This window comes from Lemur catta, chromosome 1 (genome assembly GCF_020740605.2).
Source record: "Lemur catta isolate mLemCat1 chromosome 1, mLemCat1.pri, whole genome shotgun sequence".
NCBI lineage: Eukaryota > Metazoa > Chordata > Mammalia > Primates > Lemuridae > Lemur > Lemur catta.
This window is the reverse complement of record NC_059128.1, coordinates 110,639,557-110,654,054: the sequence shown is the minus strand read 5'-3', so window position 1 is coordinate 110,654,054 and position 14,498 is coordinate 110,639,557. Positions and strand designations below refer to the sequence as shown.

General features: G+C 56.0%; 1 protein-coding gene across 7 annotated transcripts; it reads right to left on the bottom strand.

The window, feature by feature from the left end:
- Positions 1-249: 249 nt before the first annotated feature.
- On the bottom strand, positions 250-14,383 carry PRKCSH (protein kinase C substrate 80K-H). Of its 7 annotated transcripts, none has more exons than XM_045546459.1 (18): positions 14,132-14,383; positions 13,635-13,795; positions 13,304-13,420; positions 12,508-12,603; positions 12,353-12,410; positions 11,117-11,234; positions 9,531-9,660; positions 4,110-4,194; positions 3,476-3,554; positions 2,838-2,924; positions 2,403-2,582; positions 2,239-2,335; positions 1,715-1,784; positions 1,408-1,497; positions 1,139-1,213; positions 954-1,053; positions 714-876; positions 250-575 (listed from the first exon to the last, which is right to left on the bottom strand). In XM_045546459.1, the coding sequence occupies exons 2-17, from the start codon at positions 13,714-13,716 to the stop codon at positions 730-732; spliced, it is 1,611 nt and encodes a 536-aa protein (XP_045402415.1). In that variant the 5' UTR covers positions 13,717-13,795; positions 14,132-14,383; the 3' UTR covers positions 250-575; positions 714-729. The 7 variants fall into 7 exon arrangements, with proteins under 7 accessions (XP_045402415.1, XP_045402420.1, XP_045402447.1 ...); XM_045546464.1 differs by having other exon boundaries at positions 722-876; XM_045546491.1 differs by having other exon boundaries at positions 2,424-2,582.
- Positions 14,384-14,498: the final 115 nt, after the last annotated feature.

The window sequence follows — 14,498 nt, the reverse complement described above, 5'->3', positions numbered from 1 at the left end:
TGGGCGTGGGGGGAGCGTCCAGGTGTGTGCCACCATCCTGGCTGTGACCGCACCCAGGCTGCTGTCCCTCTGAGCCTGGGTCTCATCTAGAGCAGAGGCTCTGCCCGGGAGGGAAGCTTGGACCCCCACAGCACAAGAGAGACTTGGGGAGGGTGGGACACTGGCCCAGAGCGGAAGGGACTTCGAATTCGCCCTCTGCCCACCCCTGCCCCGGTTCCCGCCCAGCAAAGTGAGGCAGACACGGCAAAGTTTGGGTGGGGGATCACATTTATTGGTTTGAGGTCACAGGTCAAGTCACTCACTTGTCCCCACAGCGGGGAGGGGTGGGGTGGGAGTGTGGCCACGAAGGTGGGGGGCCCAGGGAGGGCGAGCTCCTTCATCCCATCTTTGGAGGCTGCTGGGGCCTGGGAATGTGACTGAGTCCCGCCTGGGACCCCAGAGCAGGACTCGAAGCCCCACACGGGTCCCGCCCCCATGTGGGGACAGGAGACCCAGAGACACGGGGGCCTGCCATCCACAGACATGGGGGCAGGTGGGCGGCACTGCAGAGGGCTGGCTTCATGCCTCCTGAAGTTCTAGGGTGGGAGAAAGACCCCATTAGAAAGCTGGGGATGCAGGGACACGGGTCTGAGGGGCGGTGACATGGGTCTATCTTCCTCAGACCCTGCCACCCACCCAAAGTGAGGCAGGCTGGGACCCACCTCCCTGCCCACCTCTACACCTGGCCGGCTAGAGCTCGTCGTGGTCACCGTCGGCGGGAGGTTCAGGTGGCGGCTCTGGGCAGGCTGCTGGTGTCATCAGCTCCATGAGGTACTCGCAGCGACTGGGCTCCGTGGTGCTGGTCACCATCGTCTCCTTCCCGCACAGGAGGCGCACCTGGGATGGGGCAGGCGGGTGCTCGGGCAGGCTCGGCCGGTCCTGGGTCCCCCACCCCCAGCCCAGCAGGCACTCACGGTGGTGGAGCGGTTGGGGCCCTGCCAGCAGCCCGTGCCCTGCTCATACTTCATGGCACTGAATTTGTCGTGGTCGGGGCCAGCCCAGGAGCCCCAGGTGCTGTGGGAGAGGGGAACGGGGGTGCTGAGTGCCAGCCACAGGGCACTGGGGGGCAGGGGGCAGGGCCCAGCCCAAGCCCACTCACCCGAGGTTGGTGGGGGAGCCGCCGAGTTTAGGTTTCTGCGAGACAAGCTTGAAAGGGCAGAGCCGGTAGATGTATCTGTGGAGGCGCAGGGCTGGTGGCAGAAGGGACAGGAGGACCCCAGCCTCCTCCCCACACCTCTCCCTGCATCCTCGATGTCGCCGCCATCTGGGGCACCTCAAACTCCGACTGTCTCCAGGCCTGCCCCTCTGACCACTCCATCAGGGAGCCCACCGGCCCCACCCACCGCCCGCCCTGTGGTGGGAGCATACTCGTTGGTGGTGAGCTCGTAGCACTGGCTGTACAGGTAGGCGAACTCCCCGTTGGGGCCAAAGTCAAAGGAAATCTCCTGCTCTAGGTTCCTGGAAGGGGAGGCCGAGGGGTTCAGGGGCAGCCGAGGACACATGAGCCCGACACGGGAGGGCTAGGCAGAGGGGTGGAGGGCCTCTGGGGACCCTCCCTGCGGGAGCCAGGCCCGCCCAACCCCTGGTTGCCCAGGCGACTCCCATCCCAGCTCCTCCGGGAGCCCAGCAGCAGGTGCTGGGGGCAGAGGACACCGCTGTGCATCGGGCCCGGTACCTGATGGATTCCTCCATGTCCTTCAAGGACCGCTCGGCCTCCTCGAACTTGTTTCGGGCCTCCTGGGCGGCTGGGGTAGCAGGGGAGGGCATGGAGGTCAGAGGTGTCTCAGGACCCATGCAGGAAGATGGTAAGGGGGTGCCGTGGCTGCGTCTGCGTCCCCCTGGTCCTGGGCCCACTCTGGGCAAGGACTGGGCCCGAGAAGGCCTTTGGGGCCTCACCAGCCACAGGGCAGCCCCACCCACTGCCCAGGCTCTCAGGGCCCGGCTGGCTCCTGGCCTACCAGAGGTGACACAAACAAGCTGCAGCCCATGGGGAGGTTGGAGGGTCCCTGGGGCCTGAGGGGGTGGGCCTGGCTTGCTCCAGGCGCCCCCTCCAGGCCTCCCAAGATACCCAGGCTCGCTCAGAGCCAGCCAAGGCCATGGTAGAGGCAGACCAGGGACGCTGATTCTCCCTGACTGCACAGAGATGCCACCATGGCAGGATGTGCTGGCCCCCGCCCCCCCCACCCAGGCCACACTCACCATCGATGAAGGCCTTCGTCTGCTCATCGTAGGGCGGCATCTTGTCCTCCTCGGAGGGGCTGGCAGGCTGGGGGGGCGCGAGCGGGGGTGGGGCCTCCTGGGGAAGGGCAGAGTCAGCCGACAGCTCCGCCCCCACCCCACCCCCTCCTCCCCCAGACACACACCTTGGGCTGCTCCCCCAGCACCTCAGATTCATCTTCTTCCTCCTCCTCCTCTGCCTCTTCCTCAGCTGCCTCCTCCTCCTCTTCCTCCTCCTCTGTGGGCGGTGAGGGCACGGGGGGCTGCTCCTCCTTCGGCTCCGTCACGTCAGGGGCAGAGGGCACAGGCAGGTCAGCAGGCAGCGCCTGGTGGGCGAGCAGAGCCACTGATGCTGTGGATTCGGGCCCGTCCTACCCACCCCTCGGCCCTGGTCCCCACCCCTCATGAGGGGCCTGCAAGGAGGCGTAGCCAGCGGGGGTGACAGGGCTCCAAGCAGGGTGCCGGGCGCCCAGCTGGCCGGTGTGGCCCAGCGCCAGAACTGGAGGCAGCTCCTTTGTAAGGCAGTGGGGGCAGGGCAGGGCAGGACTGCTGTGCGTCCCCTCCCCCGCTCCCCCACTGACCTCAGACCGGTACTTGTCCCTGATGGCGGCCCAGATGCGGTCGTGGAAAGAGGCAGCATCCGTCTGGGCGTCCCCACCAAGGAGGGCCTGTGTGTGGTGGGGGTGGTGTCAGGGTCACAGCCACTACGTGCCCCCAACCCCCGGCCTGCCCCGGGCACTCAGGCTGCAGTGCCAGGCACGGGCGCGCTGGGCCCCATGCCCTTGTGCCCTGGTCTGGGGCAGGTGAAGCGCTGCCACCGGGAGGGGGCAGCACAAGCCTGTGACAGCAGACAGGAGGGGACCCAGGGTGGAGAGACCCAGGGTGAGGGGGAGAAACTGAGACAGAGAAAGGGACAGATGGATGGCAGAGACAGCACAGGACCAGCGAGCGCCAAGCCCCCGAGGGAGAGGAGTGGGGGGCACACTCAGGGGAGCCAGGGGCACGTGGCAGGGGCATGGGAAACGGGCTGACCTGGCTCCAGCCTGGGTCCCACCCAGCGGGGGAAGCAGCCCGGGGCAGCTGCCACCGGCCTCACCAGGGAGGCACCCCCAGGAGTGCTCTGAGGGGGCAGCCCAGGGCTGCTGTCCCCTCCCTCGCCCTGAGGTCACCCTGGGGCAATGCTCCCTAGAAGCCCCAGGCCAAGGGGCAGCTGGGGTACCTGGGCTTCTGCTTCAGAGACCACCCCATCCCCATCCGTGTCCAGCTCCGGGTGGGTCTGCAGCTCGGCCACGGACACCCTGCAGGGCACAGGCAGAGCAGACGAGAGGTCTGGAGTTGGGGCCCCAATCTGGCCCCACAGCCCCGCCTGTCCAGGCACATCCTGCCCCTGCCCCCAACCGCCAACCAGGGAACGGCCCCTGCTCGTTCCGCCCCCTTGGTCCCTTGGAAGCCCCCTACATCCCCCATGACCCCCGACAGCCCACCTTCCACCAGGGGACATAGCAAGTTCGGGGCATAGCTGGGATTCCAGCCTAGACCTGGCTTTGGCCAAAACAGACCAGGCCACACAGTGAGCGTGAAAAGTAATTGATCCCTAGACCCCCGAGCCACAGTTCCCAGGCCTGGGGCTCCACGGCGACTCCCAGGGAGGCGGGTTTCCTGGTCTCCTCACCCAGAGCGTTCTGCACTCACCTCGTGCACGGGTACGCCAGGCCTGATTGGACAGGCTCCGAATCAGCCCGTACCCCATGAGGAGGACCCAGTGGGGCTCTGGCTGGTTTCTAAAGGTGGGGATGGGGAAGGGGACCCCGGGACCAGGGCAGGGCAGGCAGCTCCAGCTCAGGGACACTCACACCCCGTCCATGTCGTCATCCAGCTCCTGGAAGGCATCAGCTGCCAGCTCCCGCTCCCTCTGGGCCCTGGAGGCGGCCAGCTGCTCTGTGGAGGGGCCAGCTCTGTCACCCTGGGCCCTGCCCACTGGCTCCCACCGCCTCCACACCTACCCGCCACCCTCCCCCAGTACCCCACAGGGCTCCTGCTGTGTGCAGATGGTCCCTCCTCTGCCCAGCTCATCACCTAGCCCGGGCGGAGGAGAAAGCAGCCACAATAGCAGCTCCAATGATTAAGCTCCTTCTGTATACCAGGCTTCAACTTGGTCCTCTACAAACAGGATAACAACAGCAGCTGGTGTTTCCTCTGCAGATCCTTGGGTCACCCCAGGAGAACCCTCAATGACCCCCAAAGACCCAGCTGATACCGTCCCTCTCACAGAGGAGGGCCTGAGGGGTCCCTGAGGCTTTGGCAGGTGAAAGGAACTTCCCAGAGTCACCCAGCCAGTGAGGGCGGCAGCCAGGGATCCAAGCCAGGCTGTCTGCCCATAGGCCCTCTGCTCTGCCCTCCCACCCTTTAAGAATCTAGGTCAAAACATAGTGCTAGCCTCTGATCCAGCAACTCCACACTGAGAACCCATCCGAAGGAAAAGCAGGCCTGTGTTTGCCCAGACCCATGGGAAAGGATGCTCTCATTGCAGCATAAAACAACAGAGAGGCAGGCAGAGACAAGACGAGTGAATTCACTTCCTAAAACATGGCCTAGCAGAAAAGTCCTGGGCCCCAGCACCAAAGAGTAATGAAGGCCGGGCGCGGTGGCTCACGCCTGTAATCCTGGCACTCTGGGAGGCCAAGGAGGGTGGATTGCTTGAGGTCAGGAGTTCGAGACCAGCCTGAGCAAGAGCCAGACCCCGTCTCTACTAAAAATAGAAAGAAATTATCTGGCCAACTAAAATATATATAGAGAAAAAATTAGCCGGGCATGGTGGCGCATGCCTGTAGTCCCAGCTACTCGGGAGCCTGAGGCAGTAGGATCGCTTAAGCCCAGGAGTTTGAGGTTGCTGTGAGCTAGGCTGACGCCACGGCACTCACTCTAGCCAGGGCAACAAAGCAACACTCTGTCTCAAAAAAAAAAAAAGAGTAATGAAGAAAGGGAGAAAATATCTCCAGTTGCAGCCAAAGGGCCAGCCACCGTATGTAAAAAGCTCTTACGAATAACAAAGATCAAACACCAAAACCCTGATAGGAAAACTGGTAACTGGATTAGATAAGTCGTGCTAAGGCCATACAATCGAATCCATACCACTGTTAAGAGGAAGGAGGGTCCTAACATGTGCTGCAGGTGAACCTCAACGTCATGCTGAGTGAAAGAAGCAAGACACAAAGCGCCACATACTATAAGATTTCACTTATTTGGAATATCAAGGACAGGCAAATCTATAGAGATAGGAAGTAGATTAGTGGTTGTCAGAGGCTGGGGGGCTGGGGAGTGACTGCTAATAGGGACTGATTCATTCATTTTCAGGTGATGGAAACGTTCTGGAACTAGATAGTAGTGATGGTTATACAACAATGCAGATGTACTTAATGCCGCTGAATTGTTGACTTTAAAATGGCTAAAATATGCCGGGCGCGGTGGCACATGCCTGTAATCCTAGCACTCTGGGAGGCCAAGGTGAAGGATCGCTTGAGGACAGGAATTTGACACCAGCCTGGGTAACACAGTGAGACCCCGTCTCCACAAAAAAATAATTGCCTAGGTGTGGTGGCGCACACCTGTACTGCCAGCTACTCAGGAGGGAGAGGTGGGAAGAAGATCACTGAAGCACAGGAGTTCGAGGCTGCAGTGAGCTATGATCACGCCACTGCACCTCAGCCTGGGCCACAAAGGGAGACCCTGTCTCTACAACAATAAATAAACAAACAAAATGGCTAAAGTGGCTGGGAGGAATAAGGTCAAGTGTTCTATACAACTGTAGAATGTCTGCAATTAACGATATATAGTCTCAAATAGCTAGGAGGACACTGAAGTTTCCCAACACAAAGAAATCATAAATGTCTAAGATGATATATAAGCTAATTACCCCGTGATCGCTACACATTATAAGTATCAAAATATCATTATGTACCCCATAAACAAATAAAATAATTGAAATGGGCCGGGCACGGTGGCTCACGCCTGTAATCCTAGCCCTCTGGGAGGCCGAGGCGGGCGGATCGCTCGAGGTCAGGAGTTCGAGACCAGCCTCAGCAAGAGCGAGAACCCGTCTCTACTAAAAAAAATAGAAAGAAATTATCTGGCCTACTAAAATATACACAGAAAAAATTAGCCGGGCATGGTGGCACATGCCTGTAGTCCCAGCTACTTGGGAGGCTGAGGCAGTAGGATCGCTTAAGCCCAGGAGTTTGAGGTTGCTGTGAGCTAGGCTGATGCCATGGCACTCACTCTAGCCCGGGCAACAAAGTGACACTCTGTCTCAAAAAAAAAAAATAATTGAAATGGTAAATTTTGTGTTATATGTATTTTCCTACAATAAAAGAAAAATGAAATTAGGTACATGCTGGTACAAAGTCCTTCCTGAGTATCCTTGAGGAATTGGTTCTAGCACCTCCCCTGTATATAAAATAGCAGCATAGTGTTTGCATATAACATATGCACATTCTCCGTGTACTTTAATCACTTCTCAGTTATACCTAATACAATGTAAGTGCTATGTAAATAGTTGTTGTACTACACCCTTTTGGAAATAATGATAAGAAAAATAAGTCTGTACATGTTGATGAACATGGTCTACATCTGTGCTGTCACCAGCTAAATGTAGCCATTGAGTGCTTGAAACATGGCTTTAGAGCCCACGCTCAAAGTCACTACGCTGTGCAGAACTGCAGCTGTCTGGGATGGATGGAAAAGTCTGAAGGTTTTGAACCATTGCATAGGCATTATCCTGAGGGACAAAGACTTCCCTTTTCTATTTTATTACTTTCTGAATTGCTTTAAAAACACTTTTAAAATAAAGAATAAATACCCGTAGTCCCAGCTACTCGGGAGGCTGAGGCAGGAGGATAGCTTGAGCCCAGGAGTTCAAACAAAGCCTGGACAACATAGTGAGACCCTCATCTTGAAAAATAAATAAAATAAGGAACATAGTTTTTTTTGAGACAGGGTCTTGCTATGTTGTCCAGGCTGGTCTCGAACTCCTGGGTTCATGTGATCCTCCAGAGTAGCTGGGACTACAAGCATGCAGCTACCACACTAGGCTTGGATTTCTTCTACATCAGATGGAAACCAGGAAGAACCAGAGCAAGGAACTTCCAGCTTCCTTTCAAGGCCTGAGTTGCATCTCATTTCTCTCTCATTCCCAATGAGTCTGGCCTTGGAACTCACACTACCCTTGAAAGTCTGAGTTGGGTGACCCTGTGTTATGCCTAGCTACAAAACCCAAGAGGGCAGAGCACAGCAGAACAGGACATGGAGAAGGAGGGCAATCACCCCCCACCTGTTTATGGACACATCATGCATTTCCCTGTGGGCAACTGCCCACCCCTACACCCAGGCCTTGAGACCTGGCAGTGTGGATCCATCTCCTGCCTCCAGGGATGAACATGTGACCCAGGCCTAGCCAATCAAAACCTGCACTGTAATCCTTGGCTGCAAGGGATTGGTTCATGGATAACCACGTGACCTGAAATGAGCCAATAGGAGCCTGCCCTGGGATTTGTGCTGAGACTTGTGGGAAAGTGGTGCTGTCTACCTGCTGGGGATGCTGAGCATGGAGGAGAAGGCATGGCTGCCTATAGTCATGCTGGCACAGGTAGGGGAGACAGAGCTCAGAGGTGGAGGGAGGACTCCCACCTTCTGGGAAGCCCTGGGTCCCAATGGGCCCTAAAGCTTCCACTGTTGAAGAAGTGGATCCAAGTTGGATTTTTGTCACACATTATCAGAACAGCCCTGATTTCTAGAAGGCAGCGAGAAGCCACCTCAGGGCCTTTGCACCTGTTCCCTCTCCCTGGCTTGCTCCTCCCTCTGCAGGCAGGGACTTTGTCTTGTCCAAAGCTGTACTGCTAGCAGCTGGAGTATGCCAGGCACAAAGCAGGTGCTCAGCAACTATTCACTGGATGAACTACTGAACTACTTGGTATGAGAAATCGGGGTGAACAAGTTAGCAGAGGTAGGAAAGGAAGAATGCAGCAGATGCCCAAAGAGACACAGATCAACAGCATGGCCTGAGGTGGGGGGGGGGGTGCCTAGGTTCTTGATGGCTGCCCACTTCCTAGCTTCCAGCCTTGTGGGTAGCTAGGACCACACCTCCAAATCCTTCCAGCAAGATTTGTCCTTTAACTAGCTTACAGTGGGTTTCCATCCACCCCGTCTCCCCCATCCGTCCTGTCTCCACGGTTGTGTCCCTACCACACGGAGCACACTGGGCACCCAAGGACTAAGAATGAGGGCCAAGGCTTCAGATTTCCAATAATGGCAGCACAGCCTGTCAACAGCAAAAGATACTGGATACAGCATACAAAATCATCTTCTTAAAACCAACTAAGGCAATAGACATGGCCAGGGCAAAGCAGCAACTCGGGAAGGTAAGGAAACACAGAAGCCACTTGTGCCCTAAAGGACTTTGCCAATCGTGGCAAATCTGGATGCCTACTTTTTTTTTTTTTTTTTGAGACAGGGTCTTGCTCTATTGCTCTGGGTAGACTGCAGTGGTGTCATCATAGCTCACTGCATCCTCCAACTCCTGGGCTCAAGCGATCCTCCTGCCTCAGGCTCCTGAGGAACTGGGACTACAGGCACATGCCACTGTGCCTGGCTAATATTTCTGTTGTGTTTTGTTTTTTTTTTTTTCCTGTAGAGATGGGGTCTTGCTCTTGCTCAGGCTGGTCTAGAATTCCTGATCTCAAGCGATCCTCCCACCTCAGCTTCCCAGAGTGCTAGGACTACAGGTGTGAGCCACCATGCCCAGCCTGGATACCTGTTTTGGTGAGACCTTGTGGGATTACAGGTGACTGGATTCAAAGTCCAAGGTAGAGGAGATCCCCTAACAACCTCAGGAGACTATCCCCTCAGTGATAAGCTGGATCAAAAATAAACAACCTGAGTACACGTCTCAGTTCTCACAATGCCCAAGATTTGGAGGAACCTCAAAACTTAAATTTGGATTTGGGGGGGAACCCTGAGTGGCAGCGTTCCTGGGCATCTGACTGAAAGAAGATTCTCTTTAGAGAAGAACCTCTTTCCCCTGGCTGAATATTATTCATATAAATAATTTTCAAACATGATGACCAACACACAATCAAACATAACTAGGCACACAAGGAAATTAGGCACCATAATAAAAAATCAGCTGATGAAGACAACAGATAATGAACAACAGCCTCCTAGGCCCAGGCTGCTCCTGTCCAGGAGTGAAGGGCGAGTACTCTGGCCATCCCAGGACATACCTTCCCACATCTTCTGGTGCTGTTCTTTGGCCTCCTTCTCTGGCTTCTCCGCTTCCTCCTTCACTGTCCGCAGCATCTCCACCTGGTCTTCCAGAGACTTCTTTCCAGTCTGGAGCTCAATGAGCTTTTGCTGGGTGGGCAGAAGGCAAGAGACCAGCTCTCCTCTGCCCATTGTTTGGCACCTCCATATTGTCTGCCTCCTCCCTGCCTCCACTTCACAAGGCAGCCAAGGGATTGTTCCAAAATACACACCTCCCTGGGTCCCTTGCTGTGGTTCCCCATAGCCCTCTGGATAGAAGGCTCAATGTAGCCTACAAGGCCCCTGGTAATCAGGCCCCTGCCTGCTTCTCAAACCCGATATGCTCCACCCCTGCCTTAAACTCTTGGATCCAATTGCCATGACAACACTCAGACCCCAAACACTTTTCTGCCTCCAGTTCTTTAAAGATGCTGTTCCTTCAGCATGGAACATTCTCCTTGGCTAACTCCAAATTACCCTATGGATTCTAGTTTAGATAGAAGTTTCCTCCTCCAGGAAGCCTTTCCTGCCTCCTTCCCCCAAGACAGGAGGGAGGCGGATCAGGCAAGAGCCTCTTCTATGCCTCACAGCCCCAAACTTCCCTTCGCCCAGCATCCCTGGGGGTCCCTTTCTGTCTATCTGTCCCTCCCACTAGACGATGAGCTGCTTGAGGCAGATCCAGGTCTGGTTCCGGCCTCTTGTCCAGTGCACAGCACATCCTGGCCCTCTGTGGATGTTTCAAGAAGGAGCAGGCGTGCTGGGCTGGCTCTCCTTCAGGAATGGGGCCCACAAGTTGTAGCCCAAGCCCCTGTGGCATCACTTTCCTCTAAGACCTTGGCAGACACCTTAGCCTGGCTTCCTGCCAGGATCCTCTCACCTCCCCAGGAGGGCAAAGGTCACTTGGAGTTGACCTCACCACACAGCTCCCCCAGTACCTCCGGAATTCAAGAGGGATCTCCCTGCCCCCTGAATTTAGGGGGGACCTCATTAGCCATGGGGGTGGGAGAGAAAAGACCTGGAACTTTCCTTGGACAGGAAAACAGAGCTGGAGCCCTCACTCAGTGGGTAGAGCAGGAGCCCAGGAGCAGTGGTGAGGACACTGACCCATCAAACAGCCAACAGGGTGGCAAGGAGGGAGAGACATACACCTAGGGACCCCCAAGCACCCATCTATTGAACTAATCCAGCTGCTGCTCACTGATGTTATGTTATTGACCTGTGCCCCCACCCCTGAACTGGGGGGTCATATGGTCATCAGGCCGTCTTACAGACAATGAGACCACAGAACTGATACAAACAAGCGTCCCTCCCATCCCTAGGAGGCAGCAGAGGCCCTTCAAGCCCATGTCAGTCTGATGTCCAAGGTCCTGATCAACGTCTGAGATGACCACCACCAACTTGGGAGCTACTTAGCTAAGACTAACGCTCAGCGCACAACTGAGAAAGTAAGATACAGGCAGGCGGAAACTTGCCCAAGGACACTTCTAGTCAGGGGCAGGTGGTTTGCCAGCCCATATCTAGCAGCCTCAATGCCCAGATCGTCCCACGTCAGCCCCGGGGCCCTCACCTGCTTCTCCTCCCGGGCCTTCTTCCAGTCCTCAATAAGGATCTTCTTCAGACGGAACCCCTCGCGGGTGACCTCCGCCATCTGCTGCAGAGACTCCCTCTCCTTACGGCCCTTCTCTCTAGGGTGGGGATGGACACACAGGTACCACCAGTGGGCATTCAGGCCACCAGGTCTGAGTGCCCTTTTTTCCAAAAAGAGCTCAACCCACCTGCTGACCCCCCCACCCCTGCCAACCATGGTGGGAAAAGCAAGAGAGCAAACTCCCCTCCCAAACCCAGGCTCTCTCAACCTCAGGACCCTTCATCCCCATCCTTGGAAAGAGGGACAGAGGCCAGGGTTTGTCCACTCTTGGATTCAGGGAAGGGACTAGGGAGTGCTGGGAGGTAGAGGTAGAAGTCAGCTCCCAAGAGAAAGTGGAGAGAAAGAAAAGAAATCAGACGCCCAGAGAAACAGACAATCTGGCCAGTGAGTGTGTTGTGCTCAATCCATCCTCTACTTAAAAGATCTGAAATCAGGAGAGTTTACATCAATATCGGGACTTTGAAAAACTAATCCCGCCCTCTCAACTGGAGTTGAGAACAGCTGTTCCTTTTTTTTCTTTCTTTCAGAGACAGGGTCTAGCTTTGTTACCTGGGCTGGAGTCCAGTGGCATCATTACAGCTCACTACAACCTCAAACTCCTGGGCTCAAGCAATCCTTCTGCCTCAGTCTCCTGAGTAGCTACACACCACCACATCTGGCTAATTTTTTTGTAGAAATGGGGTCTCACTATTGCCCAGACTGGTCCCGAACTCCTGGCCTCACACTTGTTCCATTAGATGCCATAATCGCCACCACTCCCTACTGCCTCGTACTCAGCCTGCTTCTGTTGTTTACATTACCTGCCTGTGGGTGTTTAAGTTTTCAGGCCCTGCCGCAGAGCATGACAATTAAAAGTTTGGAGTCAGAAGTTAGGCTGACCTGGGTTTGAGTCCTAGCTCTGCCATCTCCTAGCTGTGTGCCCCTGGGAAAGTCATTTTCCTTTCTAAACTTCAGTCTCCTTATTTATTGACTAGGGAAACAGTTACATTTGCTTTTGGACTAAAGAGAAAGCCAGTGATTAGGGTTCAAAAGGCACCTGGCAGAGAGTGAGCACTCAATAGCCAAAAACAGAAAAGAAAATGGGCCTCACTGTCTTGGTGGGACCAGGCAAGGTCCTGGGGTGGGGTGATGGGAGGGGTATTGTCACCCACATACTTGCAGGTGTTCTCACAGACGATGCCGCTGTTGTACTCATCTGTCCCATCGCAGCAGTCTGAAGCAGAAGCAGGGGCCAGGATCAGACCTGGCAGTGCCTTCTCTCGCCCTCCACCCACTGCCTCATTCTCCCACCCAGGTGCGTCCTCACTCACCACAAATTCCATCATTGACCCGGCTGGAGGGGATATACAGGGGCTTGTAGCCAGTGTTGGTGCAGTGGAAGCTGCCGTTAGGACACGCAGCTGTGCCTGTCAGAAACAAGGGAGGGGAGGTTTGCGGAGTCCACTCAGGGCCAGAAATGTTCCACCCATCCATAAACAGAGCTTTGGAAACCACATGCATGCAGAGAGCAAAAGAAAGGCAGGAACAACCAAGAGAGGCAAAGAGCTGCATGCTCCAGGCCTGAAACAACTCTCCAGCGCTCCTCACTGAGACTGAGGCTTTTAAAACAGGGTCCCACCTTAACTTTTTTTTTTTTTTGACAGGGTCTCATTCTGTCACCCAGGCTGGGGTGCAGTGGCTTCATCACAGCTCACTGCAGCCTTGAACTCCTGACCTTAAGGGATCCTTCCACTTCAAGTCTCCCACAGTGCTGGGACTACAGGTGTGAGCCACCTCGCCCAGCCTCCACCTTCACCAGTCTCCAGCCAGACTGCTCTTTGGTCCCACGCTCTTCCCCACTTCTGGGGGTTTACACATGCTGGCCCCGCCATCTGCAGCAACTTCAGGATTCAGCTGAAACTTAACCTCCTCTGAGAAGCCTTTCCTGACCCCTAAGCTGGTGGAGAGGGGGCCTCTCTGGGCTCCCATGGTTGCACTTGCCATAACACTGACCACTGAACTGTGTGCCTGCTTCCACCCACTCAACAGGGAGCCATGTGAGGGCAGGGCCTGGCATTCAGCAGGTGCTCAATAAATGTATGATGAATGAATGGAGAACAAACTCACCTGGCTCATCTGAGCCATCCTTGCAGTCACAGTAGTCATCATTGACCTGATCAAAGGGGATGGTGGCTGAACCATCCAGGCAAGTGAAAGGCTTGGATTCATCGTAGAAGTGATGGTCTGCGGAGGGGGGAGGGGGGTAGGGGGAGAGGCTCAGCCCAGGGCAGAAAGGGGCCTTCACCAAATACCACCTGTGTCTCCCCAGCCCCACCAGATAAGCACTGCCGGGAAACTGAGGCAAAAGACTGTAAATGCCTATCCCAGGGCCAAAGGTTGGTCCTTCCCACACCCTACCCCCAAGTGCAGCCTGGGGGGGAAGATGAATAGGACTCACTGGTGAGGGAGACACCCCGGGGCCTCTTGACCTCCACAGCCCAGCAAAGGGGTAGCAGCAGCAGAAGCGGCGGCAGCAACATCTCTTACTGGAAGCTCTGAGACCAGAAACAGGTTCTGTGGGAGGAAGCAGGCTGCGAGAAGATGCGCTGTGTCCCCACGCTGCGGTAAGAAAAAGGTACACGGTCAATGGGAGAGGGCTACTTCCAGCCAATTGGATTCCTCCACGGCTTCTGGGCAATGAGGGCTCACTTTGCTTCCGATATGGGGGCGAGAGGCAAGGGTCTCCTCAATCCTGGCCAGTGGAGGAGAGTCTCACTTTGCTCAAATCAATGGCGGGGACCTCAAAACCTCCGTTCCCTGTGCCCAATTGTGGCCCAGTTCCCGCCAATGAGGCCGAAGGGGTTAAGTCTCTCCACCCGCAACACACACCTGAACCCTCCGGCTGCCCCCTATAGGAAACTGGGGTGCCCTCCCACTCGCTAGTTCGGCACCTACACGAGGCCGGGGCAAAGGTCAACATCCACCGCGCCCCCCTTGCCCAGCAGCCACGGTTCCTGCTGTAGAAACAAAGCGGAAAAGCCCGGGATGCGTCACTTCCGATATTACGTTGCGTACTGGACGGCCGCTCAGGGCCGCCATGTTGGGAGAGGCAAAGGCGGGGGCGGTGCCGGAATCGAGGCGGCCATCTTGGGCAGGACTGTGAAGCCTTAGAAAAGATAGTCCTGAAGGCTCGCTCTTAATGGCGGCGCAGCGTACCTCCATCTTGGGAGTGGCGGCTTCTGAAACCGGAAAAGAAAGTTCCTGAAAAATACCAGCGAAACCCCGGCGGGGGAAGGGAGGGAAGGGCGGAGAAAAATTGGAT

What these genes read in the sequence shown, in the direction of transcription:
- PRKCSH (XM_045546459.1), bottom strand. Translation starts at nt 13,716, where the DNA reads ATGTTGCTGCCGCCGCTTCTGCTGCTGCTACCCCTTTGCTGGGCTGTG. An exon ending in GTCTGTGAGAACACCTGCAA is followed by an intron (nt 11,235 to 12,352) that starts GTATGTGGGTGA and finishes TCCCCACCCTAG; the next exon opens with AGAGAAGGGCCGTAAGGAGA. An exon ending in GGCTCCCCCACCAACCTCGG is followed by an intron (nt 1,054 to 1,138) that starts GTGAGTGGGCTT and finishes CCTCTCCCACAG; the next exon opens with CACCTGGGGCTCCTGGGCTG.